Below are 25,162 nucleotides of genomic sequence, written 5' to 3'. Positions count from 1 at the left end.
GTGGGAGGGGGTCGACCGCGCATGCGCCCGGACCCCCCGGGCGGTGTCGACCGCGCATGCGCAGCAGGTCCCCCGGCCGGCGAAGGCCGGTGTCCGGCGGCCATGCTGCGGGCGGCGGGGCCGCTGTGGGGCCTGAGCTTGCGGCCGCGGGTCCGTCCCCTTCGTCCTTCTCCTCCTCCCCGGCCCCTCGGCCCAGGGACCCTGGCCTTCGCCTCCTCCTCCTCCCCGGCGGCGGTCAACCTCTTCGACCGGGAGCTGAAGAGGAAGCAGAAGGACTGGGCGGCCCGGCAGCCCGACTGCGTGCAGTACGACTACCTCAGGGAGGAGGTCAGACCCCCCCCCCCCCCCCGAACTTCTTGCACCCCGGATTTACCCTCTTTAACCAGCAATTACCGTCTGCGCCGCACTGGACTAAGCGCTTCGAATGGCCTGTGTGCGGAGCATCGCGTTTACCGTATTTATCGAACCTTTCGCCGTGGGCAAAACGGCAGATTTACCGTATTTATCCAACCCCTACCAGGTGCAGAGCACCGGATTAACAGTATTTATCGAGCGCTTACTGTGTGCAGAGCCCTGGACTAAGCGCTTCGATTGTACTTTGTGCAGAGCCCTGGATTTAGCGTATTCATCGGACCCTTACCGTGTGCAGAGCACCGGATTTACCGTATTTATCGAGCGCTTACTGTGCAGAGCACTGAACTAAGCGCTTCGATTGTACAGTGTGCAGAGCCCTGGACCTACCGTATTTATCGAGCCCTTACTGTGTGCAGAGCCCTGGACTAAGCGCTTCGATTGTACTTTGTGCAGAGCCCTGGATTTACCGTATTTATCGGACCCTTACCGTGTGCAGAGCACCGGATTTACCGTATTTATCGAGCCCTTACTGTGTGCAGAGCCCTGGACTAAGCGCTTCGATTGTACTTTGTGCAGAGCCCTGGATTTACCGTATTTATCGGACCCTTACCGTGTGCAGAGCACCGGATTTACCGTATTTATCAAGGGCTTGCTCTATGCAGAGCACTGGGCTAAGTGCCTCGAGAGTACTGTGTGCTAGAGCTTCGTATTTATCGAGCGCTTACTGTATACACAACACCGGATTTACCGTATTTATCGAGCGCTTACTGTGTGCAAAGCACTAAACTAAGCGCTTCGATTGTACAGTGTGCAGAGCCCTGGATTTACCGTGTTCATCAAGCCCTTACTGTGTGCAGAGCACTGCACTAAGCGCTTCGATTGTACTCTGTGCAGAGCCCCGGATTTACCGTATTTATCGGACCCTTACCGTGTGCAGAGCACCGGATTTACCGTATTTATCGAGCGCTTACTGTGTGCAGAGCACTGGGCTAAGCGCTTGGACTGTACAATTCGGCAGCAGAGAGAGACGGTCCCTGCCCAACGATGAGCTCACAGTCTAGAAGGGGGGCGGGAAACAGACAACAGAAAACAAGTAGGCGTCAATACCATCAAGATAAATAGAATCATAGATACAGATCGTCATTCATTGAGCGCGTACTGTGTGCAAAGCACTGGACTAAGCGCTTGGCAAGTCCAGTTTGGCAACAGGTGATGCAATCCCTGCCCTGCCTGATGACGGGGTCACAGAGAAGCAGCGTGGCTCAGTGGAAACGGCACGGGCTTTGGAGGCAGAGGTCATGGGTTCGAATTCCGGCTCGGCCACTTGTCGGCTGTGTGACTTTGGGCAAGTCACTTCACTTCTCGGTGCCTCAGTTACCTCATCCGTAAAATGGGGATGAAGACCGTGAGCCCCACGTGGGACAACCTGATTTCCCTGTGTCTACCCCAGTGCTTAAACAGTGCTCGGCACATAGTAAGCGCTTAAATACCAACATTATTACAGTCTGAATGGGGAAGACAGCAAAATAAGTAGGTGTCAATGCCATCAAGATAAATAGAATCATAGATATATACAGATCATCTTTCATTCAGTAGTATTTATTGAGCGCTTACTGTGTGCAGAGCACTGTATTAAGCGCTTGGCAAGTACAATTCAGCAACAGAGACAATCCCTGTCCAATAACGGGCTCACAGTCTAGAAGGGGGAGACAGACAACACAACGAAACAAGTAGTCAGGTGTCAATACCATCAAGATAGTCATAGATATTTGCATATCATTAACAAAATAGAGTAATAAATAATATATATAAATATAGACAAGTGCTGTGGGGAGGGAGCAGAGGGAGGGAATGGGGAAGGGGAGCAGAGGGAAAAGGGAAGGGCTGTGGGAAGGCCTCCTGGAGGAGGTGAGCTCTCAGTAGGGCTTTGAAGAGGGGAAGAGAGGTAGTTTGGCAGACGTGAGGAGGGAGGGCATTGCAGGACCGCGGGAGGACGTGGGCCGGGGTCGACGGCGGGATAGGCGAGAGCGGGGGACGGTGAGGTGGGCGGCAGAGGAGCGGAGCGTGCGGGGTGGGCAGCGGAAACAGAGAAGGGAGGTGAGGTAGGAGGGGGCAAGGTGATGGAAACCCTCCAAGCCTAGAGTGAGGAGTTTTTGCTTCAGGCGAAGGTGGATAGACTACCACTGGAGGTTTGTGAGGAGGGGAGTGACATGATGATAATAATTGTCATATTTGTTAAGCGCTTACTATGCACCAAGCACTGTTCTAAGCGCTGGGGTAGACACTAGGCAATGAGGTGGTCCCACGTGGGGCTCACAGTCTTCATCCCCATTTTACAGATGAGGTAAGTGAGGCACAGGGAAGTTAATAATGTTGGTATTTGTTAAGCGCTTACTGTGGAACAAGCAGTGTTCTAAGCACTGGGGTAGACACAATAATAATAATGTTGGTATTTGTTAAGTGCTTACTATGTGCAGAGCACTGTTTTAAGCACTGGGGTAGACACAATAATAATAATGTTGGTATTTGTTAAGTGCTTACTGTGTGCAGAGCACTGTTTTAAGCGCTGGGGTAGATACAGGGTAATCAGATCGTCCCACATGAGGCTCACAGTCTTCATCCCCATTTTACAGATGAGGGAACTGAGCTCCAGAGAAGTTAAGTGACTTGCCCACAGTCACAGAGCTGACAAGTGGCAGAGCCAGGATTCAAACCCATGACCTCCGACTCCCAAGCCCGGGCTCTTTCCACTGAGCTGTGCTGCTTCCCCAGGCAATGAGCTTGGCCCACGTGGGGCTCACAGTCTTCCTCCCCATTTTACAGATGAGGGAACTGGGGCACAGAAAAGTTAAATGGCTTGCCTAAGGCCACACAACAGTGGAGTGGAGGAACCAGGATTAGAACCCACATCCTCTGGGTCCGAAGTCTGGGCTCTTGCCACTGAGCTCTGCTGCTTCTGTGTTGCCCAGAGCATTTCTGTAAAAAGATAATCCGGGTCCGGTCCAGTCCCGCAGGCGGTCCCTCCGCGGGAGAAAGCTGCAGTTTATTGTGGCTTTCCTCGCCAAAGTGGCGGGGTTTAGTGGCAAGAGCCCGGCTTTGGGAGTCAGAGGTCATGGGTTCTAATTCCACCTCCGCCACTTGTCAGCTGTGTGACTTTGGGCAAGTCACTTTACTTCCCCTGGCCTCAGTTACCTCATCTGTCAAATGGGGATTAAGACTGTGAGCCCCATATGGGACAACCAGATTATCCCATATTCATTCAATTGTATTTACTGAGCGCTTACCTTGTGCAGAGCACTGGACTAAGCGCTTGGAAAGTACAATTCGGCAACAGATAGAGACGATCCCTACCCAACAACGGGCCCACAGGGGAGACAGACAACAAAAAAGACAAGTAGGTGGTGGGTTCTGACTCCGGCTCCGCCACTGATCAGCTCTGTGACTTTGGGCAAGTCTATTCACTTCTCTGGGCCTCAGTTACCTCATCTATAAAATGGAGATTAAGACTGTGAGCCCCATGTGGGACAACCTGATTACCTGGTATCTACCCTAGTGCTTAGAACAGTGCTTGGCACATAGTAAGTGCTCAAGAAATACCATATTATTAATAATATTCAAGGTGATACTATAAGAATGTAGTCCAAACATCCCCCACCCCCAATGTAAGAGCATAAATGACTGAAGCCAAAAGTCTCTTAGAAACATATGTAAATGATATTTTTTAAGCGCTATGTGTCAAGCACTGTTCTGAGCCCTGGGGTAGATAAGGCTGGGTAATTAGGTTGGACGTAGTCTCTGTCCCGCAATGCATTATGATTTTGCTAGAGTGGTGGGTGTGAGTTAACGTGGGAAGATGGGAAAGAACTGGGTTTCTGTTGTAGTTTTGAAGAAAGCAAGGGACTTGATTTGGTGAGAAGGCTAAATTCCTTTGTCAGAGGAAAGGGAGGAAGCCAGGAGTTAGTGGTTTCTCTATAATGGTGATACTATTCTTATCATTAACTAGTCACATCCATAATGTAAATTATATGTCGTACATTCGTTCAGTCGTACTGAGCACTATCGGTACAGAGCACTCTACTAAGCGCTTGGAAAGTACAACACAGCAATAGAGACAATCCCTGCCGACGACGGTTACGTAATCAGTCGAATTTATTGAAGTGCTTCGAGTTTGCAGAACACTGTACTAAACGCTGGGGGAAAGCATATGCAAATTAGACATGGACCCCGTCCCGCAAGGCGCCCAAAACATGTTTGATATGTTTACCTGAGTACCTTTTCATCGGTAAGGAGAGTCTGTTTTGTTTACAAGAGAAACTGTGCATTTGGAGAGGAAAGAATCTCACTTTTACTTGAAAAGAGTGATTTAAAAATTATTAATGTGCAAAAAGACAAGGGATTTTAAAGTATTTGCCACTGAGTCTGCAGAAAGTGATTTTTTTATTGCAACGGTAATATGTCATCTTATGTTGCTTACATTTTAGTAATTTGCAACCCTGCAGGTTGGTGGCCAGGTGGCAGACCGTGTGTATGATATAGCCAGGTAAGTGGATCGTCAGTTTACAAGGTATATTCTTTAGGCCTCTCCTGAATATTAAATAGCGTATTGACTCTGAATGCTGACAGCGTATATATTATGCAGGTTATTTTTGTAGCTTTGGTTTTACTCTATCAGTTGATTCTTACACATATCTAAGTGAAGGTTGAATTATACTATTTAAATCATCCTTTTAGGTTTATAACAGAATTATGTATTCCTGTTGAGTATTAATAAAAGCAGAAATATTATCACAAAAGTGGTAAGGTAAGGGAAATGGTGAATGGATCCTGCTGAAATTCATTCATCATCAAACTATATTGAATGCGATAGGATGCTTGACACATTGAGTTCAGAGACTATTGAACGAAAATTATTTTAGCAAGATGGAATCGTGATCTGTAGCCTTTAGGAGTTTAATAAGAGCAAGTGTACCGGATTGGTCTTCATGAGACTCGAATCTAACTTTGTTCTTGAAAATGACTTATGGTATGACCTGTAGTGCATTATTGCATTTCTTAAGCACTTTCAGTAATTTCTGCTATAGTTTGGTAGTTATGATTTCAAAAAGCTTCATATTATGGAAAAATTGTTATAGTAACTGTTGATTCAATGGAATTTAATGGGTTGGAGTTGGGTGGTTTGAAGATACCACTACAACTGTTGTTTTTCTGTATAAGTTCTTAAAATGCTTCACGCTCTTGCCACTCATTGTTGTTTTACTGAATTTGATACTGTAATTAATCCCATGCAACCAGTAGCCTTTTTGAACTCCTAATGTATGCAGAACACTGTGATAAGCCCTTGAGAGACTACAGTAGATAATCTTTCTGTCCTCAACAGTCCTGATGGGAGACAAACACTGAAAGAAAGTAGAGGTAGGAAAAAGAAGTAATAATCAGTAGGGAACATAAATCGATATGTGGAATGTGTTAGGATTGGGAAGATTAAAAGTCAGCTGGAGGAGATGCGATTTCAAGACCAATAGACTTTCTGATGTGAAGGGGGAAGGAGGTCCAGGCAGAAGAGCATGAACAAGGGTCAGTAGCAGGAGAGATGAACATGAGGCATAGAGAATGAGTTGGAGGGTAACTAAGAGTGCAGGCTGTGGAGTAGGAGGGAGAAGAGCATGGATAAGTAGGAGGGCGGGACTGATCGCCTGGCTTAAAGTTGTTGGCCAGGCGTTGGGGGGAGTGAGCAATCTTTAGGGGTTTTTAAGTAGTGGTGACATGTGGGCAGAATTATATTTGAGAAAAATAGGTAACACAGTGAAGTGTTGATTGAAAGGGGCTTGGAAGATTGGCAGAACCGGTACGCTGTTCAAGCTGAAATATAACCAGTGCCCGGACCTCGTGGTGGCTTGGCTTCTGGAGATGTGGAGGAGGAAATGATGGGAATTTGTGAAGAATTAAATATAATAATAATAATGTTGGTATTTGTTAAGAGCTTACTATGTATGTGCAGAGCACTGTGCTAAGCACTGGGTATATAGGGTAATCACATGAGGCTCATAGTCTTAATCCCCATTTTACAGATGAGGTAACTGAGGCCCACCTTAAGTGACCGGATCACAGTCACACAGCTGACAGGTGTCAGAGCCGGGATTCGAATCCATGACCTCTGACTCCCAAGCCCTTGTTCTTTCCACTGAGCCACGCCGCTTCTCTGTGGGGGTTGAAAAAGGGATTTAAGGAGGGAGGAGCCAAGGGTGATGTAAGATTATGGATTTGGAGACGGTCAGGATTGTGGTATTGTCACCTGTAATGGGAAAGGTAGATGGAGAAGAGAATCTGGGAGTGAACATGAGGAATCCAGTTTGGGGCATATTGAGATTGAGTTACCAGGAGGACATAAATGTAGAGGTTCTCAGGCAGCAGGAAAGACTGCAAGACTGCAAGGAAAGGGGAGGCCGGGGTAGCTAGGTATGGGCCTAACTACCTGCATTGAGGTGGGAGATCAAACCGTGGGAACAGTTTGGTGCCCAAGATAATGGGTGTAAATCGAGAAGACCAGGGAACCCAGAATTGATCCTTGAGGGACACTCACAGTCAGGGAGTGTCAGACAGAGAAAGCCAGGGTGAACAAGATTGAATAGGATCAGCCATGGAGGTAAGAAGAGAACCAGGAGAGAACTGTGTCAGCAAGCTTCTTGTGGGCAGAGATCAGTTCTACCAACTCTGTTGTACTTTCCCAAGTGCATGATACAGTGCTCCGCGCGCATTTGAGCGCTCAGTAAATACCATCGATTGATCCATTTACAAAATCTACTCGCTTCAATTTGGTTGACGGGTTATACCAGAAGACGTTTATGTTTTGGGAATATCCCCCGCCCACCCGCCTTCCCCAAGGTGGAGAGAGCTGAGCCTGGATAGATTCCACTGTTTTGGGAGATTGTGGGAGGGAGGTGGAAGCAGAGGCTTTCCATTAAAAAAAAAAAAACCCTCAAGGTGGCCCCTGCTCCTGCACCGGCGGGTTGGCGGAGGCTCTGCTTCCAAGTTGGATGTCTTGATGAGGGCTCTGTCAGGCACTATCTTGAATGTCCCAGGCTTTGGCCCTCTTGGGAGGATCAGAAGATATGCAGCCAGCCCTGCCTCCTGGAGATGATCCCCTACCCAGAAGTTATACTCCAGAAAAGTTTTTAGTTTTAATGAGGAGAAGCAATTCCTAGTGCAAAAATAACTTCCTGAAAGAATATTAAGGCCTTTTTTGAAGAGAATTCACCATATAATAAATTATGCCTCTGATTCCCTGAACAGACTAGCAGTAGATTGAAAGAGTTAATGAGCTTTCCAAGAGTCACACTTGAGCAGTTGGGAGGTATTCCAGAAATGGGAAGCTCTAAACATAATCTGACAGAAAACCACAATTTACACTTAGAAAAACTTAAAATTTCTCCATCTAATGATGGTGACAGCTAGACTCTCCACATGTCAGATTGAGAACATTGGGAAAGATTTAGTTGTTCCTCAGTCATTTTTTCAGTATTTTAAAGAAAAGCATTTTTGGAGCCTAGAATTCCTTAACTCCCATTCTCTCCTAGACCCCCTCCAATCTGGCTTCCGTCCCCTCCACTCTACCGAGACTGCTCTCTCTAAGGTCACCCGTGACCTCCTTCTTGCCAAATCCAACGGCTCCTACTCCATTCTGATCCTCCTTGACCTCTCTGCTGCATTTGACACCGTCGACCATCCCCTCCTCCTCCATACCTTATCTCACCTTGGCTTCACGGACTCTGTCCTCTCCCGGTTCTCCTCTTACCTCTCTGGCCGATCATTCTCGGTCTCCTACGCTGGAGCCTCCTCCCCCTCCCATCCTTTAACTGTTGGAGTTCCTCAAGGGTCAGTTCTTGGCCCTCTTCTGTTCTCCATTTACACTCACTCCCTCGGTGAACTCATCCGCTCTCACGGCTTTGACTACCATCTCTACGCAGATGACACGCAGATCTACATCTCCTCCCCTGTCCTCTCCCCCTCCCTTCAGGCTCGCATCTCCTCCTGCCTCCGGGACGTCTCCACCTGGATGTCGGCCCGCCACCTAAAACTCAACATGAGCGAGACTGAGCTCCTCGTCTTCCCTCCCAAACCCGGTCCGCTCCCAGACTTCTCCGTCACCGTGGATGGCACGACCATCCTTCCCGTCCCGCAGGCCCGCAATCTCGGTGTCATCCTTGACTCGTCCCTCTCGTTCACCCCACACATCCTATCCGTTACCGAGACCTGCCGGTTTCACCTCTACAATATCGCCAAGATCCGCCCTTTCCTCTCCACCCAGACGGCTACCTTACTATTACGGGCTCTCGTTATATCCCGGCTAGACTACTGTGTCAGCCTTCTCTCTGACCTCCCTTCCTCCTCTCTCGCCCCGCTCCGGTCTATTCTTCATTCCGCTGCCCGGCTCATCTTCCCGCAGAAACGATCTGGGCATGTCACTCCCCTTCTTAAACAACTCCAGTGGTTGCCTATCGACCTCCGCTCCAAACAAAAACTCACTCTAGGCTTCGAGGCTCTCCATCACCTTGCCCCTTCCTACCTCTCCTCCCTTCTCTCTTTCTACCGCCCACCCCGCACGCTCCGCTCCTCCGCCGCCCACCTCCTCGCCGTCCCTCGGTCTCGCCTATCCCGCCGTCGACCCCTGGGTCACGTCCTCCCGCGGTCCCGGAACGCCCTCCCTCCTCACCTCCGCCAAACTGATTCTCTTTCCCTCTTCAAAACCTTACTTAAAAATCACCTCCTCCAAGAGGCCTTCCCAGACTGAGCTCCTCTTCCCCCTCTACTCCCTCTGCCATCCCCCCTTTACCTCTCCGCAGCTAAAGCCTCATTTTCCCCTTTTCCCTCTGCTCCTCCACCTCTCCCTTCCCATCCCCACAGCACTGTACCCGTCCGCTCGACTGTATATATTTTCGTTACCCTATTTATTTTGTTAATGAATTGTACATCGCCTCGATTCTATTTAGTTGCCATTGTTTTTACGAGATGTTCTTCCCCTTGACGCTGTTTAGTGCCATTGTTCTCGTCTGTCCGTCTCCCCCGATCAGACCGTAAGCCCGTCAAACGGCAGGGACCGTCTCTATCTGTTGCCGACTTGTTCATCCCAAGCGCTTAGTACAGTGCTCTGCACATAGTAAGCGCTCAATAAATACTATTGAATTGAATGAATGGAGCCGTAGCAAACATTGCATTATTATAATTGTGCTATTATAATTTTTTCTTAGAGACTTTCCTCTTGCTTTGGATGTCGGTAGTGGAAGAGGCTACATAGCCCAGCACTTAAACAAGGTATCTGTGCATCTTTAGTTAATTTTTTATTAATTATGGCCACTGAAAGTTTTATATTAAGAACAACATTTGCAATCTTACCATTTAGCTTATTACTGTTCGTTTTTGTGTTTGCTTTACTGAGTATAAACCTGCTATGTTTTCATGAAAGTGTGGAATCACTCTTTCCTTATACATCATCCTCCCCAGATTTACCCTTTGCTCTCTGAAAGTCGGCATTTCCCATTTCCTTCTCACAGATAATTCAGGATTGATTATATCTTCCCTATAAAAGTGATTCTAATTTTATCAGATTTTTTAACGATTGTGAATTTATCTTACATGTTATGCAATATAGCAAGCCTGTTCAGTGCATTTGTAGTTTATAAATGTCCAAGAAATCAAATTTCCAAATCTCTACTTCCAGATTAGATGGAAAAAGTGACATGAAAATCCCATTGTGTTATCTTCTGTCTTGAGAAAAGTAGTCACTTGATCATTTGAGTAGTAATCCTTTTGTCTTCTTGAACATAAGTTCTCCTTTGTTAGATTCTAATTGTGGGGGCAGTACCTGTCCTTATAAGGATGTACATTTTCATTGGATTTTTATAGAGACTTTTCTTTAAAAAACCCCAAGGAACCATTTTGAAAAATAACTCATTAACATAGACATAGCAAACATATTTTCAAATAATAGTGTATGCTGTTTTTAAAGACATACATAATTTAAGAATGCTGGGTAATTTAGAACATTAAGCTGTTTGCAAGGTTTTGTCTAAATATTTCATTCTGAAAATATTACTACAACACTTTTACAAGTGGAAATCAAGTTTAACTGGATCAATCTTATTTTATTTCAGGAGACGGTCGGAAAGTTTTTCCAAGTTGATATTTCCAAAAATGCTTTGGTAGGTGGCCTTATATAACTTGTATGGGTTTCACTTTTATCATCCTAGGAGACGTATTTATAAAAGGAATACAACTTTTTTTTTTGTAGAAAAATGCTGTGAAAACAGAAATTTCTACTGTCAGTGTTTTAGCTGATGAAGAATTTCTTCCTTTCAAAGAAAATACATTTGATCTTGTAGTTAGCAGTTTAAGGTATGTTAGATTTTGCTATTTTTCCTCTGTGAATTTTTTTTACAGCTTTTCTCACGTTTAATATTGTGTGGTGAACAAGGCAGTCAATCTATAAATTATTAATAAATACAAAATATTCTATGGGAGGCAAATCTCATGTTTTCTTGCTTGAACACTTGTGGGTTATTAAAAAATGTGTAGAACTAATGTAAAAACAAATCAAAATTTGCTTTTTATTTTCCTGGATGACCAGCAAGGTATTGAAAAACAAACCACTCTGTTTTATTTTTGGAATTTAATATTCCCTAGGAGTGGTGAGTGTATGCTCTCGCACATTTATATGAGACTAGATAAAATAATGTTAGTATAATTCCTACCTGGAAAAAGTAGGACACAGAAGGAAAACAATTTGCTTGGGATTTTCTTGCTGAATGCCTTTCTCAGTAGTTACGTATATTCTCTAAGTTTTGGGTCTGGGTAATGTTTTGGCAGTTCTGTCTGATTAATTTGATTTATGAAGTATCATGGCCTAGAACACAGGCTTGAGAGACAGAGAGTGTGAGTTCTAATCCTGGCTCCACCACTTTTCTTTTGGGTGACCTTGGGAAGCAACGTGGCTCAGTGGAAAGAGCCCGGACTTAGGAGTCGGAAGTTGTGGGTTCTAATCCCGCTCCACCACTTGTCAGCTGTGTGACTTTGGACAAATTACTTAACTTCTCTGTGCCTCAGTTGCCTCATCTGTAAAATGGGGATTAAGACAGCCCCACACGGGACAGCCTGATTACCTTGTATCTCCCCCAGTGATTAGAGGAGTGTTTGGCACATAGTAAGCACTTAAAAATAACATTATTATTATTATTATTGTCATTTGGCTTTTCTGTGCCTCAGTTACCTCATCTGTAAAATGGGAATTAAGACTGTGAACCCCAAGTGCAACAGGGAGTGTGTCCAACTTGATCACTTTGAATTTATGCCAGCGCTTACAACAGTGCTTTGGACATAGTAAGGCTTAACAAATATAGTTGTTGTTATTAATATCATGCTATTATATTGAGCCTCACTTTTTATATTTTTTAACTTGCTGGGCTTTATATTCCTGTATTTTGAAGACCATATACAGCTGTATGCAGCAAAGATGTGGCAAGCCTATTCAAATAACTACAATAATTTTGATGCTAGTTCCATGTAGTACATTTAAATGTCGTTTGGAGAGAAACCACGCTTACTGTCTTTAGACGTAACTTTAAGGGTTAGTCTGGTCATTTGTTGTAAAATTCAATTTTTGTCACTTTAAGTGAAGAAATGAAACTTCGTGCTTGGGTTTTGAATAGGGTAGCTAGGTCAGATGATGAAATTAACAATAGTTTTAAATGAATAAAAATAAAACCGTAAACAACTAAATTACCATACCTTCCTTCACTCTTTCCATTGAAGCAGGGCCAGGATTCTTATGCTGTGCTAGTTATTTTGACTAGATTGCCTCCTGTAGCGTTTGAAATGAGTTTCCTTTTCCTACCCTGGTTCCATGAGACAGAATGGAGAAGCAGACTGGAGAAAGGCACTCAATCTGGATAGTCATTTAAGCAGAATGATCCTGAATACAATTAGATGGCAGCATAAGTTCCTAGTCAAAATCTTGAAACTTTATATTCAGGGATTTGAGACTTTAAAAAGTATGAATAGGTCCAAAATGCCTTTCCTACCCTTTTTCTATTTTCTAAAGTGCCATAATTCAAAAGTCATTTTATTTTTACTCAAATTATTTTTAATCATCAAATTAACAATCTATACATATTTATGTTTTAGTTTGCACTGGGTGAATGACCTTCCTCGAGCATTTAAACAGGTGAGGAAATATCATCAGTAATATTAAATTTTATAGAAAATAGTCTTTGCGGTACCGTACTTTCGATAAACATTTAAACAGGTGAGGAAATATCGTCAGTAATATTAAATTTTATAGAAAATAGTCTTTGCAGTACTATATTTTCAGAATCTTATGGGAAATTGATATGAAAATTTATGATATAAACAAAATCTGCAAAGCATTCAAACTAGAGGTAATACTGACTTAGCATTCACACCCTTGTAGGATGATCTTCAATTTAAGATGTTAACTGGAATTGATTCTTCATAGTAAACTGATAAAATTCTAGTTCGGTTGCCCAGAGTTGGGTGTGTTTTTTTTCCCCCTCATCTTAGGGGCCACAAGGTAGTCCCTATTTAAATGAAAATAATACCTGTTTTGAACATTGGATCTCATTTTTTAGTTGGATCTCATTTTTAGTTTAATTGTGGGAATGGACCAGACTAGATTCTCAAAGAATCTTGTTGAGGAAAAGTATATGAATAGAAATTAGAAGTGAAAAATGAACCCATACACTTAGGTGATAAGGAGAAGAGAAAATTGGCCTCCAGTAAAAAAAAAAAAAAATGGAAAATTCTCTGATCCAGTAGATATAGAAGTAATAATGTGTTCCGGGAAAAAAACTAAGGGGCTCAAAAGCTTGTGTGCTTTACTGTCAAAGCAACTAGCTGTAGAATTTTGAGTTATCCCCAAAGCTCTGTACTGAATGAGAAATTTTGTGTTAATATATTTTAGAGTGTAGTGGAACATAGGAATAAGCACCGTCTCTATTGGTGATGCAAATTCTAGACCAGAAATGACAGTCTGAAAGAAATAAAAAGAAGTGAGAACACATCCTGAGTGGAAAGGAGAAATGATAGGTTAGTTCACGGATTGGTAACCTATGGCCTGTGAGATGTATCTGGCTCTTCTTGGAATTAAATGTAGCTCTCAAGCAAAGGCGCTCATTCCGTTAGAGTGACTGTCCTAGAGTCTTAGCATCTTCTTCGGGTTAATGACACGAACATTGGTCCCAAAGCATTTGGGGCAGGAATTAGCTGGCCTGCCCTACCCCTGGGAGCCAGAAAGGGTGGCAGAGGGAAGAAGCGGACACAGACAGGCCACGTAGCCAGAATGGTGCTTTGCAATTTTGTTCCCTATCCTTTTCCTTTTCTGAGTGACAACAAGTGGAAATGTTTTCTCTCTCTCTCTCTCTCCCTCTCTTTTAGTCTCTTCCCCTCTCTTTCCCCCTCCTCTCTCTCAAACTTTCTCTCTTCCTCTCTCTTTTTCTCTCCAAAGCCCCATGAGAAAATAAGTGTAAGCACCATAATAATGATAAATTATTTTATAATACATTATTCTTTCATTCAGTCACATTTATTGAGCACTTACTGTGTGCAAAGCACTGTACTAAGCACTTGGGAGAGCACAATATAACAGTAAAGAGACACATTCCGTGCCCACAATGAGCTTCCATTACATCCGCGCACGACAAAGCTCCATTAATGTGTTTAAATTGTCGAATTAGCTCTTGGCAAACAAACTGCCCAACTCTCTCTGCACACAACTCTCTCTGCCCAACTCTGACTGCCAGTCCCTGAGTTAGTCTCTCACCAGGGGAGGACGTTGTTAAGCACTGAGTTCAGTCCTCCCAAAATGTTTCCCTACTATTTCATCCACTCCCTACAATCTCTCCTACAAACACAAAGCATAAAGGTACAATTTCCTAACCTTTCTATTTCCTTCTCCATTGGTTCAAAGTTTCAGCGAAGCATTATTTAAACAGGAAATTATTAGACTTAGCTTTCTTTCACCAGCGCATTGATTAAATCATCAAATTTGAAAATGGAGGATTGAGTAAGGCACTGGGCCTATGCTGATAAGTAAATCAATGGCATTTCTCCCGGTGAGTAAGTTTTATTATGCGTGCAGTTTCTGCAGAAGCTCATTTATGGGGAAGTAGATGCCTCAGGGTATTGGATTGCAGAGGTTCCACTTGTGAATCATCGGCTCAAATTATATAATTCTTTTTTTTCCCCTAAAAGTAAGGAAAGAGGTTTTTGGTCTGAAAAAAAAATCCACTTTTTCCTATATTTCTAGATTAAACTCTGGGCAGCTCTTTTTCCTTTAGTTTCCCTCAGAACTTCCAAACATTGAACTAACCCACTACTCTTACATCTTCTCCAAGAAGCGTTCTTTTCCTCAGATCCATCTCCCTTCTTCTGTGTCCATGTACTTGGATCTGTACATTTGATATTTGCCCCACAGCACTAAGGTACGCATCTATACATTTTTTTATTATAAATTACTTATGTCTCCCCGTCTAGACTGCGAGCTTGTGGACAAGGGTCGTGTTTACCAACTCTGTTGTATTTTACCCTCCCAAATGCTCAATAAATGCCATTGATGATGATGATGATGATGCTGTGATTGGGGTTTATAGGGAAGATCAAGTTGACCCGGAAGTAGAGTTGTGTCAATATGAAATCTACAATGTGCAGGAGGGAGGCATTCTTCCCTAAACAAGAAAGGGTGACCAGTAGCAATTATTCCCCCATGAGAAGGGATAACCAGGCTGTAGAGCAGTCACCTTGCCCTCTTCTACCTCACCTCACTACTCTCCAGCTCCAACCCAGCCTGCACCCTTCGCTCCACTACTGCTAACCTTTTCACTGTACCTCGGTCTCATCTATCTTGCTGCTGACCTCTCGCTCACATCCTGACCCTGGCCCGGGACGTCCCTCCTCTTCATATCCGACAGACAATTACTCTCCATAACCTTTAAATCTATTTAAGGCACATCTCCAAGAGGCCTTCCCCTACTAAGCCCTCCTTCCCTCTTCTCCCACCGCCTTCTACGTCCCCCTGACTCCCTCCCTTTATTCATTCCCCCTCCCGACCCCACAGCCCTTGTGTACATATCTGTAATGATGTTTATATTAATGTCTGTCTCCCCTCTTGACTAAGCTGTGGGCAAGGAATGCATCTGAAATATTGCACTCTCCAAGTACTCAGAACAGTGCTCCTCACTGAGTAAGCACTGGGTAAATACGACTGACCGACTGAGAGGGCAGGTAGGCCAGTCTCTTACTTGCTACTGGGTTTTAGCCCATCCGGTGCGTTACAGCGTCTTGATGGTTAATGTTTTTGGTGATCTGACATACTTACTGAGTTTCAGCTGCAAGCACTGGATTAAATACTTGGGAGAGTACAATAAAATAGAATTGCTCCCTGCCTTCCAGAAATTTCTCCTCTAGCAAGGGAGACAGATACCTAGGTAATTTACCGACTGGAGAGAGAAGGAAAGCTATGTCCGTGAGTCAGTGCTTTAGAAATAGGATGATAAAATATGGGGGTAGAAGTGCCGCTGAAGCTTATGAGTAATACAGCGGTGCTAGGTGGTGCCAAAGAGGTGTGGGGCTATAACAGGGGAAGAATAGAAATTAATTAGAGAACACCTCCTGGAAGAGATGCGATTTGAAGATCAGGAAACTGTGAACTTGGGGATTTCCAGGCAGGGGAGTTCCATGTAGGGAGAAAGGGCCGTGTGAGCAAGAGGTAGCCGATGGGACAGACAAGAGTGAGGCACAGTACTAAATGTTTGAGAGGCGACAGTAGAAGTGATCAAGTTACTGAATTTTAATGCTAGTGTTTCTTACAGAACTCTCTTTCACAGTCAGAATTACCCTACAAAGCGTACTTCGGCTTAAATATCTCCCTTCTCTCTCTCTTCTCAATCTTGGAAGTATTTTGACTGACTTGACTAGGGAATTAAAGCCCATTTCCATGTACCATTAGTTAATGACAGCTCTCTTCAGCATAGATAATGAGCTAGTAGCCTAAGATGTCTTTCTGCAGCACTGGATATATTAAAAAAAATACCGTTCTGCAAAAAGTACAGTCAGCTCTCCTATAACATTAAGAAAAACCTGCTCTGTACTACGCCAGGTCCGATCCCACACAAGGTAGGAGTAGCTGCCTAAATCTGCCTAACGTCACTCTGCGTGCCAGCTTCCTTCCGAAACGCCCACCGAAGTGGAGAAGCTGGGCTTGAATACCCATGTTTGGGGTGGGTTGAAGAGGGGCATTGAGGCAGAAGTGGGGTGGCTGAGCTAGGGTCTCACCACGTGGGCTGAAAGCAGCACACTATCCGAACAGGAGAGGAAGGGTCCATTTTTTGCATCTCGGGACCAGAACGCATTGACACATATTGCATTATTTATTTGGGGGAACTATCCTGTAGGACTCTTTTGCTAAAGAACTGTTTTCATGAAACCCCTTAAGGAGAGCACTACAGGGCCAAAAATCCCCATGGCTTACTGCTGGTGACCTGGCATTTAATGTTTCTTTTTAGTAGTAGAGATATACTGCCATGCGAAAGCCATGTGACAGATATTGGTTGCTGTTTGTTGATTGAACTATCTGGTATACTAATAAACTTATCCATCTTTTGAATGAAAGTGAGAAATGAAAAGCTTTCATATTTTTGTGCACAAATAAGGAAGGATTTTTGAATAGGGAGTTTTTATTTTTTTGTGTATTTTTTTTTTTCCAGATACATGAAGTCCTGAAGCCAGATGGAGTATTTATTGGTGCGATGTTTGGAGGAGATACCCTCTACGAGCTTCGATGCTCTTTGCAGTTAGCAGAACTGGAAAGGGAAGGAGGATTTTCTCCACACGTTTCTCCTTTTACTGCTGTCAATGACATAGGACATTTGTTGGGAAGAGCTGGGTTTAATACGCTCACTGTGGTAACTATCAATCTGAAAACAAATTATGTAGCTAGTTAAATGCACAGTTCATTTAAAAAAACTTGAAATTCCCAGCTTTTAATGGGGTAAAATCAAACATCGATGGTAGTATTTAAAGAAAAATTCTTATATACTTAGTTGGGAGTTTTGGTAAAAGATTGCTTGTGGACCACAGGTAGGAATTTAAATTTAGTGCTTATACGACAAGACTGGAAACTAACCTGATTATTTTTCAAAGTATGCTCTTTCCTATTTTTAGTAATGAGTAGTAATAGAACAGGTAATAATAATTATAGTATTCGTCAAGCGCTTACTAGGTGCTAAGCACTGTAAGAGGCACTAGGGTAGATACAGGATAAGCAGGTGGTACACAGTCCCTCTCTCATCCAAGGCTCACGCTCTGAATGTAATCCCCGTTTTTCAGATGTTGAAACTGAGGCACAAAGAGGTGAAGTGACTTGCCCAAGGTTACCCGGCCAGATAAGCGGTGGGGCTGGGATTGGAACCCAGTCCTCTAACTCCCAAGCCACTAGGAAAGACCGCTTCCACTGTAACCTGATTAAAGTTCCAAGGGATTTGGGGGAATTTTGTCTCCGTTAAAAGCTGTCATCTTTTCAATGCCCTCCCCCAGTACCATGGAAGAGCTAAACTCCTACCCATTTATAAGATGCAGCCGCCTAAGAGGTTTTCAATTCAGTAGCAACATGCCTTGAGAATTTTCAACCTTAGAACTGTGACAAATTCAAAAGAAGCTCCAAACGTGTTTAGTGTTTCACCGTCATTCACTTAAATTATAAAACCTCTCAAGATACTCTCCGCTCAGGGCCATTCACCTAGCCCCGAGGGTGGCATAACCTGGGATCTTCCAAGACATTCTGCATAAATTGTCCTGAGATTTTTAAAGCTGGGTGAGTGTAGTGAACAAAAGCTGGACCGTCTAGGCTGTGCCCGGCCTGTGGTGGCCCAATTGAAAGCGGAAGTCTAAAGCACACAGGGAAAGATTCGTGTATGGGAAGGGCTCTTGGAGGAGATGTGATTTTAAGAAGGTGATGGTTGTATACTATAAAGATAATTTTTTTTTCCCCTTTTCCATAGGATACCGATGAAATTCAAGTCAATTTTCCAGGAATGTTTGAGGTGATGGAAGATTTACAAGGTAAAGCATTTTCAGATCTTCAGAGCACTTTTTTAAAAATACAGTTTGGGGCATATTAAGCTGGAACCAGGAAGAGTAAGCATTCTGGTCTAGCTAACGTTTCAAAAATGACAGTGCAGTTTCGGAATTATGAAACATTTGTAAATTGGTGCTCTTTTCTTAGAAAAATTGACCTACATAATGCGGTTGAATGTCTTGAGGTTGGAGATGCAGGAGGAAAAAACAGAAATAGTCTTAGACTATAGTTTTATTTTACTGCGTAAGCCATAAAGTGGAAAATTGTTGGGTAATTTCACAGGAGATATTAGTTACCCATTTGTAAGAAAAAGTCCATTTCTTCTGTTTTGTGTTGCCAGTTTAATGCAGAGCTAGAAGCTTCGTAGGAGTTGTAGACCCATTTAGATAATTTGTTGTCTTTATACTTTTCTGTTAATTTGATGCAATTTTCTGTTTGAAAGGGAAGTTAAATTTGCTAAGAATCTGCCTTTATAACTCTGTAGCATTTATGTAGCTCTTTATATCACAAGTATTTTATCTTAGTAATTCCCCAGTAGCTGCAGCAGGAATACCTCTAAAAGAAATACTGCGGTAAATTCTAATACTTGACCTTAAATCCAGCTAACTAAATTGATTGAAAATTGTTCTGAGAAATATTTGACACTATTAGCATTTAAGATTAGGTTTGGTGTGTCTCATTTGAGCTGCCATTTATTATTATTTCACAGAAAAAAAAACCAGGCTGTTGACATTATGTGTTACAAACCAAGCACTCACCTGATGCTAAATGCATGATAAAGTTTTGAAGACTTTCACAGTGGTTTTAAGGTAAGTGTAGTGTTGATTTGGACAATACATATAAGTATTGTTTATGTGAAACCATTAGCAAATTAGACAGTCTTTATCTTAAAAAATGAAACTTATGTTAAAAGCACTGTGACAGTCTTAAACATTCATTAGTTTTTCTTTTATCTGAATTTGTGATAAAATTCAGGGTAATAGTGTGATCATTTTCTTTAATGATCCTAATGTGTACCCTGCTAATTATGGCATTTATTAAGCACTTACTAATTGAAGTGTCGAGTTCATCCCTGCCGCTTAGACTGTAGAGCTCCATGTGGGACAGGGACTGTGTCTGATCTGCTTATCTGGGATCTACCCCAGTGCTTACTATAATGCTTGACACATAGTAAGCACTTGCATATCACGATTATCGTTGTCGTTTTAGTTACTATCTTTCCAGTTTACATAAATTATTCCTTTAGAGGTGCTACTGATGCAGCTGCTGATGGTACAGTTTTTAAGCGATAATACTGAAAACAGCTTGTCTAATACTGCAGTTAAGCATGTCTCAGGCCATTGTTTCCTTCCCTAGGCTACCATCAATCCTGTTTTCTGCTTTCCCTTCCTTCGATTCCCCACCAGAGTGATTTGGGAGCAAAACCCACCTTTTCTTCCATCCTGGTATTAAATACAGGACTCAGAAATGGCAATCATTATTCTCCAAATCCTTGCCTCTGTGCCATTTCTGGAACTCTCACAGCAGGGAATAGAAGTCCGGCTCACTGAGCCTTATTCCATCATCCCTGTTTCGGGGCTCTAACCGGCTCTGTCGGCAGTAGATTCTCAGGAGACAATCTTCTTAGGGAGAAGCAAGTAGAATTTGGCTACTGGTAGGAGAATAGCGAGGCCGGTAACTGCGGAAGTTGCATAGACGTCCCTTGGTGCAGTTGGGGAGTCCGAGCTCCTGGGAGATCTGCAATAGGCTGACTGTTGTGCCTGCTACATCGTAATGTGGGGGTGATGTAGAGTCTCAGTGAAGGGTGTGATAGGGGCTGCTTGAACCAGTAATATGGAGGCTTTCATTCTTCCTGTTTGCCTGGACTTGCAGACAGATCACTCAATCAGCGGTTTTAAGCCCTTTCTGTGTGTGCAGAACACTGCACTAAGCATTCACAACGCTTAGTTAAGCGTGTAGTTGGCATCCTCGTCATAAACATTTTCCGTGGATAGCTCATAGGCTTTTCTTTCCTAGGCTAAATAGTCCCAATCCCTTTACCTTTCTTTAATAAACACTTGTGTCGCTCGTCACTCTCTCCTTTTTCACATCTATTTTAAATTGTGATTGCCAACCCTGGATAGAGTACTCTATTGAGAATGAGACAAATAGTGCTTGTTGTGGCAGGAAATGTGTCTGTCATAGTGCTGTGTCGAATTCTCCCGAGTGCTTAGGACAGTGTTCCGCACTCAGTAAATACAATTGATTGTTTGGTACTTCCCGGCTCTTGCGTATCATGTTCTCACACATACAAGAAGCGTATTACTTTTTTACCAGTGGCACCGTTTTTGCTAACTCGCAGTTCAGAAAGCTTAAAGATAGAATGAATGCAGACAGTGTTGTAAAGTGAAGATCTGGAACTAAATTTTGGAAGCAAAGGAAATAAATCTCTTAGAAATATCTAGCAGTTATTACTTAGTCATTAACGTCAACATTTTATTAACTAATGGATCGAGATTCTGGGAATTTGGCGGGGCGGCCCGATAAGTTAAATCATATGAGACAGCTTCTCTTCCCCTCGTCATCCTTCGCTGCCAAAGTCGGCAGTGATGGTACAGGATCAAGGAACATGTGGGGAAGGTCAGGGTAGGAGAGGAATTTGTCGTTGTAATGAATGTGTTTAGGCTGCCCGGAGATTTTCCACTTTTCATGGCACACTAAATGATAAACATTGGGTCAACCTCAAGTTTGACTCCGTAACCTTGGATTGCATCAAAAGAGCCTTCAAGTAGCCTTACTTTTGAGTCACCAAAGAACCCCGACCGGATACTAATATTAAAGAGATTTAGATGACTGCTCCTCCGATATTGAAAATTGGGACTCGATAGCTCACTGTATATGATAGAATAGGATTACATTTTGAAATTCAAACCTCAGGGTATTTGCTATATTTCAAAATCCTGAAATCTATTTTTAGGAATGGGAGAGAGTAACTGTTCTTGGAACCGAAAACCTTTGCTACACAGAGAAACAATGTTGGCAGCCGCAGCCATATATCAAGGTGAGAGTAAAATCTGATATTTTGGGGCAGAGAAGTTTCCATAATTCTTCCACCCAGGACTCAGGTGACAGCTAACAAAATGTTTGTTTCATCTCTCATTATATCCCCAACCAGTTCTTCTTTAGCCTCATCGTATTCCTAGATCTTGGCTTTTGTCTCTGATTTTCTCTATCCATTCCCTTGGCGTGGTGTCCCTGGAATTGGCTGACGTTCAGATCTTGACGCACAGATATAAGGCAGACACCAGATATCCTCCGGGCCTAGTGAAGGTTTTTTTGTCCTCTGTTTTCTGAAGGAAGGTCCAAGTGTGATGTTCTGCAACATCTGTTAGTAGAGAAATAAACACCTATTGTCTAAGTCAAGCGGAAATCTAATGTCAGGCTTAAAAAACTATAGAAGCCAAATTTCATAATGGCACAAAAACAGCAAAGATCAAGAGGATTTGCTGTACGTACTTTCGGCACAATTTAACATGGACTGAAAAACGTTATTTTAAGTTGTGCCAATGGGTTTGGGGGGGGGGGGGGCGTTCCCTGTATGATTGCATCTTCAAGAATACACCCTAATTGGCCCGTCTCTGCCCAATGTTCTGCTGCTGTCTAGGGGTGGCTCGTTGTCATGGACAGTATTTTTCATTTAATGAGCACCTCCTCTGTGCAGAACATTCTGTGCATGAATTTATGTCAGTGCTCATGGCCGCCCTTCTCCTCTTTTCCCCTCCGCCAGTCTGCAGTAATCCTGCAGGCTCCCAGGATAACCGAAGATTTAGGAAAGGTAGACCTGGGGATTACAATGAGACTTTGAGCTTTTTGTGGGCAGTGAACGTTTCGGTCGATTCCGTTATATTGTACTCTCCCAAGCACTTAGTACGGTGCTCTGCACACAGTCAGCACTCAATATGTTCGATCGGAGAAGCCCTAAAATATAATCACTGAAGTAGGTGCACGTGCTGATGATGCCATAGTCTGTGGGGCTGGTTCCATTCTTTTGGTGTGTGGCTTCAATAATATCTGTCTTTCTGAAAAACACAAATTGCATTGGGCAGTTTCATGGGGCACGGGACAGTCCCAATTAACGTTAGCTTGTCACTTTAAAATTAGATTTGTTCCATGCGGATTAAAGTTCCAGAACATTGAACTGTGCAGTCACTCTAGCTCCTTGATAAACCTCAACAGAAGAAATACCCAGGTTAGGAAAAGATAACGAGTAGGTTTGTAATTTTGTGGGTCATTTGTTGGTATTTTTTCAGTCACTACCCATTCCTGCCAGCTATTCCGATCTCACCACTTCCAATCCCTGGGATCAATATGACAAAGGAATCTGGGGCAGGAAAAAATCCTCAAGGTCTTCTGGTTTCACCAGGGAATATTTCTTCATTTAGCGATTCTTTATTTTCCTACTGTACTCTTGTCTTTGATAGAAATGTATGGAAATGAGGATGGTTCCGTTCCTGCAACATTTCAGATCTATTACATGATAGGATGGAAATACCATGATTCACAGGTAATTCTAATGCAGTCAGTACTTCGGAATGTGTTCTCTATTGTTAGTTCAGTTTTTATATAGAGTGGGGGAGGGTTTTTTGGTCTTTAAAGGCATTAAATTCAAGAATCTTATTATTTTTTTTTACATATTCTGTCTTTTTGTTTATTTTCAGGCAAGACCAGCCGTAAGAGGTTCTGCAACGGTGTCATTTGGAGATCTTGGAAAAATAAATAATCTTGTGTCACAAAGGAAAGAATAGTACTTGATCATAATAAATATTTTATCCAGTTTTATGAACATGAAAACTTTTTTGGGGATGGGAAGGTTCTCAAACAGTGGGCATGTTTTTCTTATTGACTAACGAAGTAGGAAGCAGTAAATTAGTTAATTACAAAAATTCTGTTGCAGTAGCTGAAAAGTACCGGTGTGGCTTAGTGGTAAGAACATGGGCCTGGGAGTGAGAATAGCTGGATCCTAATCTCTGCTCCACCATTTGTTGTGAGAGAGGCAAGATGCGTAACTTCTCTGTACCTCAGTTCCATCATCTGCAAAATGGGGGTTCAATACCTGTTTTCTCTCCTGCCTAGGCTGGAAGCCCGAAGAGGGACCTGATTATCCTATACCTATCCCAGGGCTTAGTACAGTGCTTGGCACTTAAGCATTTAACGAATAACACATTTATTATTATACCTGTATTTAATTCAATCTGAATTTCATGTGCTTCCTTTCTTCTGAATTAGGGTCCATTTCCCAGTTTTTGTAGCAGAAGGTATTATCTGTAATTAAAGCACCTGCAAATATGATCATTTATATCGGTTCCTATATTGTCGGAAAAGCATTTTTCCTGCCGACAGTTTTCCAGCTATTGTGCCTGCCTGCTCTTTTTTCATTTCCGTGGGAGTATTGCAGCAGTATAGCTCAAAGGAGCGACGTAGAAGGTGGGTTAGTATTGCAGCAGTGTAACTTAAAGGAGTGACGAGACGGTGGGTTTGTTAGCGTAAAATATGGATTTTCGACAACTATAGTTTCTTAAGTCAATTCAGGCTGTTTTCTTACCCTCGGAGGAGAGTACACGACTACGGATGGTTTTGAAAAAAGAGATTTTACTGTCCATTTGTCGGGTAACTTACTCTCCTTGTCTTTGGTGAGACTGTTAGGTTGCAGGTCCCTAATAAAAAGAAATTTGCATGGAAGAAGCTGAAGCATCTCTGAGTGTCCCCTCCAGATGTGACCTCCACCCCGTCACCTTGGCTTACAAGTGCTTTGCCAAAATTAACATTCTAGTAGCCTCCCATCAATGGTCTTAAAATCCGTTATTCCTTGGGGGGAAATAAATTGCTCGTCTTTGCATTATAATAATATTGGTATTTGTTAAGCACTTACTATGTGCAGAGCACTGTTCTAAGCGCTGGGGGAGATCCAGGGTAATCAGCTGTCCCACGTGAGGCTCACGGTTAATCCCCATTTTACAGATGAGGTAACAGGCACAGAGAAGTGAAGTGACTCGCCCACAGTCACACAGCTGACAAGTGGCAGAGCCGGGAGTCGAACCCATGACCTCTGACTCCGAAGCCCAGGCTCTTTCCGCTGAGCCACGCTGCCTTATGTGCATCTACTTTACAAGTACTGCTTGGTAGGAATGATTGAGTGGAATTCTTTTGTGGGTGTCTTTCGATTTCTAGTCCATGTAAAGGAGAGGGAAAGAAAATCACATTTGGGCTTTTAAGTCAAATATGCCGTCTTTTATTTTGTTTTCGCTAACCGGGATGGTTTCGTTTTTCTCCCTTTGCATTGCTTCTCCCTTTCTCTGCTTCCTGTGACCTGTCAGACCTTCCATATAGAAACTGAACCATAAGTCATACTTATTCTGGCCCTCCAAGTAGCGTACGTCGGTTATTTCTGGAATTGAAAAGTATATCAGACTAAAGCAACTCTAGCTTGCCTGTCTGGATACCTGTTGTGAGGCATGTTGAGTGGAGGTTTCTGGAGAGTGGCAGGTAAATACCCTATGTTTTCAAAGGTTGTGGAGTAGGCTAAATGTTCATTACTAAATCAAGTGGTTCACCCTAAGGTTGTACCAAGGATAAGATAGTTCAAAATTAGTCTAAGAACGGAATTTAGTAATTTTTTTAGATAAAATATAG

At 43.1% G+C, this 25,162-nt stretch overlaps 1 protein-coding gene across 2 annotated transcripts; it reads left to right on the top strand.

Annotated features, from left to right (window-relative positions):
* Positions 1 to 43: 43 nt before the first annotated feature.
* On the top strand, positions 44 to 23,311 carry NDUFAF5 (NADH:ubiquinone oxidoreductase complex assembly factor 5). Of its 2 annotated transcripts, XM_029071708.2 has the most exons (11): positions 44 to 327; positions 4,854 to 4,894; positions 9,600 to 9,663; positions 10,503 to 10,550; positions 10,640 to 10,743; positions 12,529 to 12,568; positions 17,124 to 17,321; positions 18,417 to 18,477; positions 21,450 to 21,533; positions 22,954 to 23,036; positions 23,191 to 23,311. In XM_029071708.2, exons 1-11 carry the CDS (start codon positions 103 to 105, stop codon positions 23,275 to 23,277), a joined length of 1,035 nt encoding a protein of 344 aa, XP_028927541.1. In that variant the 5' UTR covers positions 44 to 102; the 3' UTR covers positions 23,278 to 23,311. The 2 variants fall into 2 exon arrangements, with proteins under 2 accessions (XP_028927541.1, XP_028927542.1); XM_029071709.2 differs by lacking the exon at positions 4,854 to 4,894 and having other exon boundaries at positions 309 to 327.
* Positions 23,312 to 25,162: the final 1,851 nt, after the last annotated feature.

The sequence above is a fragment of the Ornithorhynchus anatinus genome, chromosome 9 (genome assembly GCF_004115215.2).
Source record: "Ornithorhynchus anatinus isolate Pmale09 chromosome 9, mOrnAna1.pri.v4, whole genome shotgun sequence".
In the NCBI taxonomy this organism is placed as follows: domain Eukaryota; kingdom Metazoa; phylum Chordata; class Mammalia; order Monotremata; family Ornithorhynchidae; genus Ornithorhynchus; species Ornithorhynchus anatinus.
Note: the sequence above shows the minus strand (reverse complement) of the source record. Positions and strands in the feature narration are given on the sequence as shown.

Excerpts from the sequence above, each read along its gene's own strand:
- NDUFAF5 (XM_029071708.2), top strand. The coding sequence starts at position 103 with ATGCTGCGGGCGGCGGGGCCGCTGTGGGGCCTGAGCTTGCGGCCGCGG. Across the intron at positions 328-4,853 it reads ACGACTACCTCAGGGAGGAG|GTTGGTGGCCAGGTGGCAGA; the intron begins GTCAGACCCCCC and ends GCAACCCTGCAG. Across the intron at positions 10,744-12,528 it reads CTTGTAGTTAGCAGTTTAAG|TTTGCACTGGGTGAATGACC; the intron begins GTATGTTAGATT and ends TTTATGTTTTAG.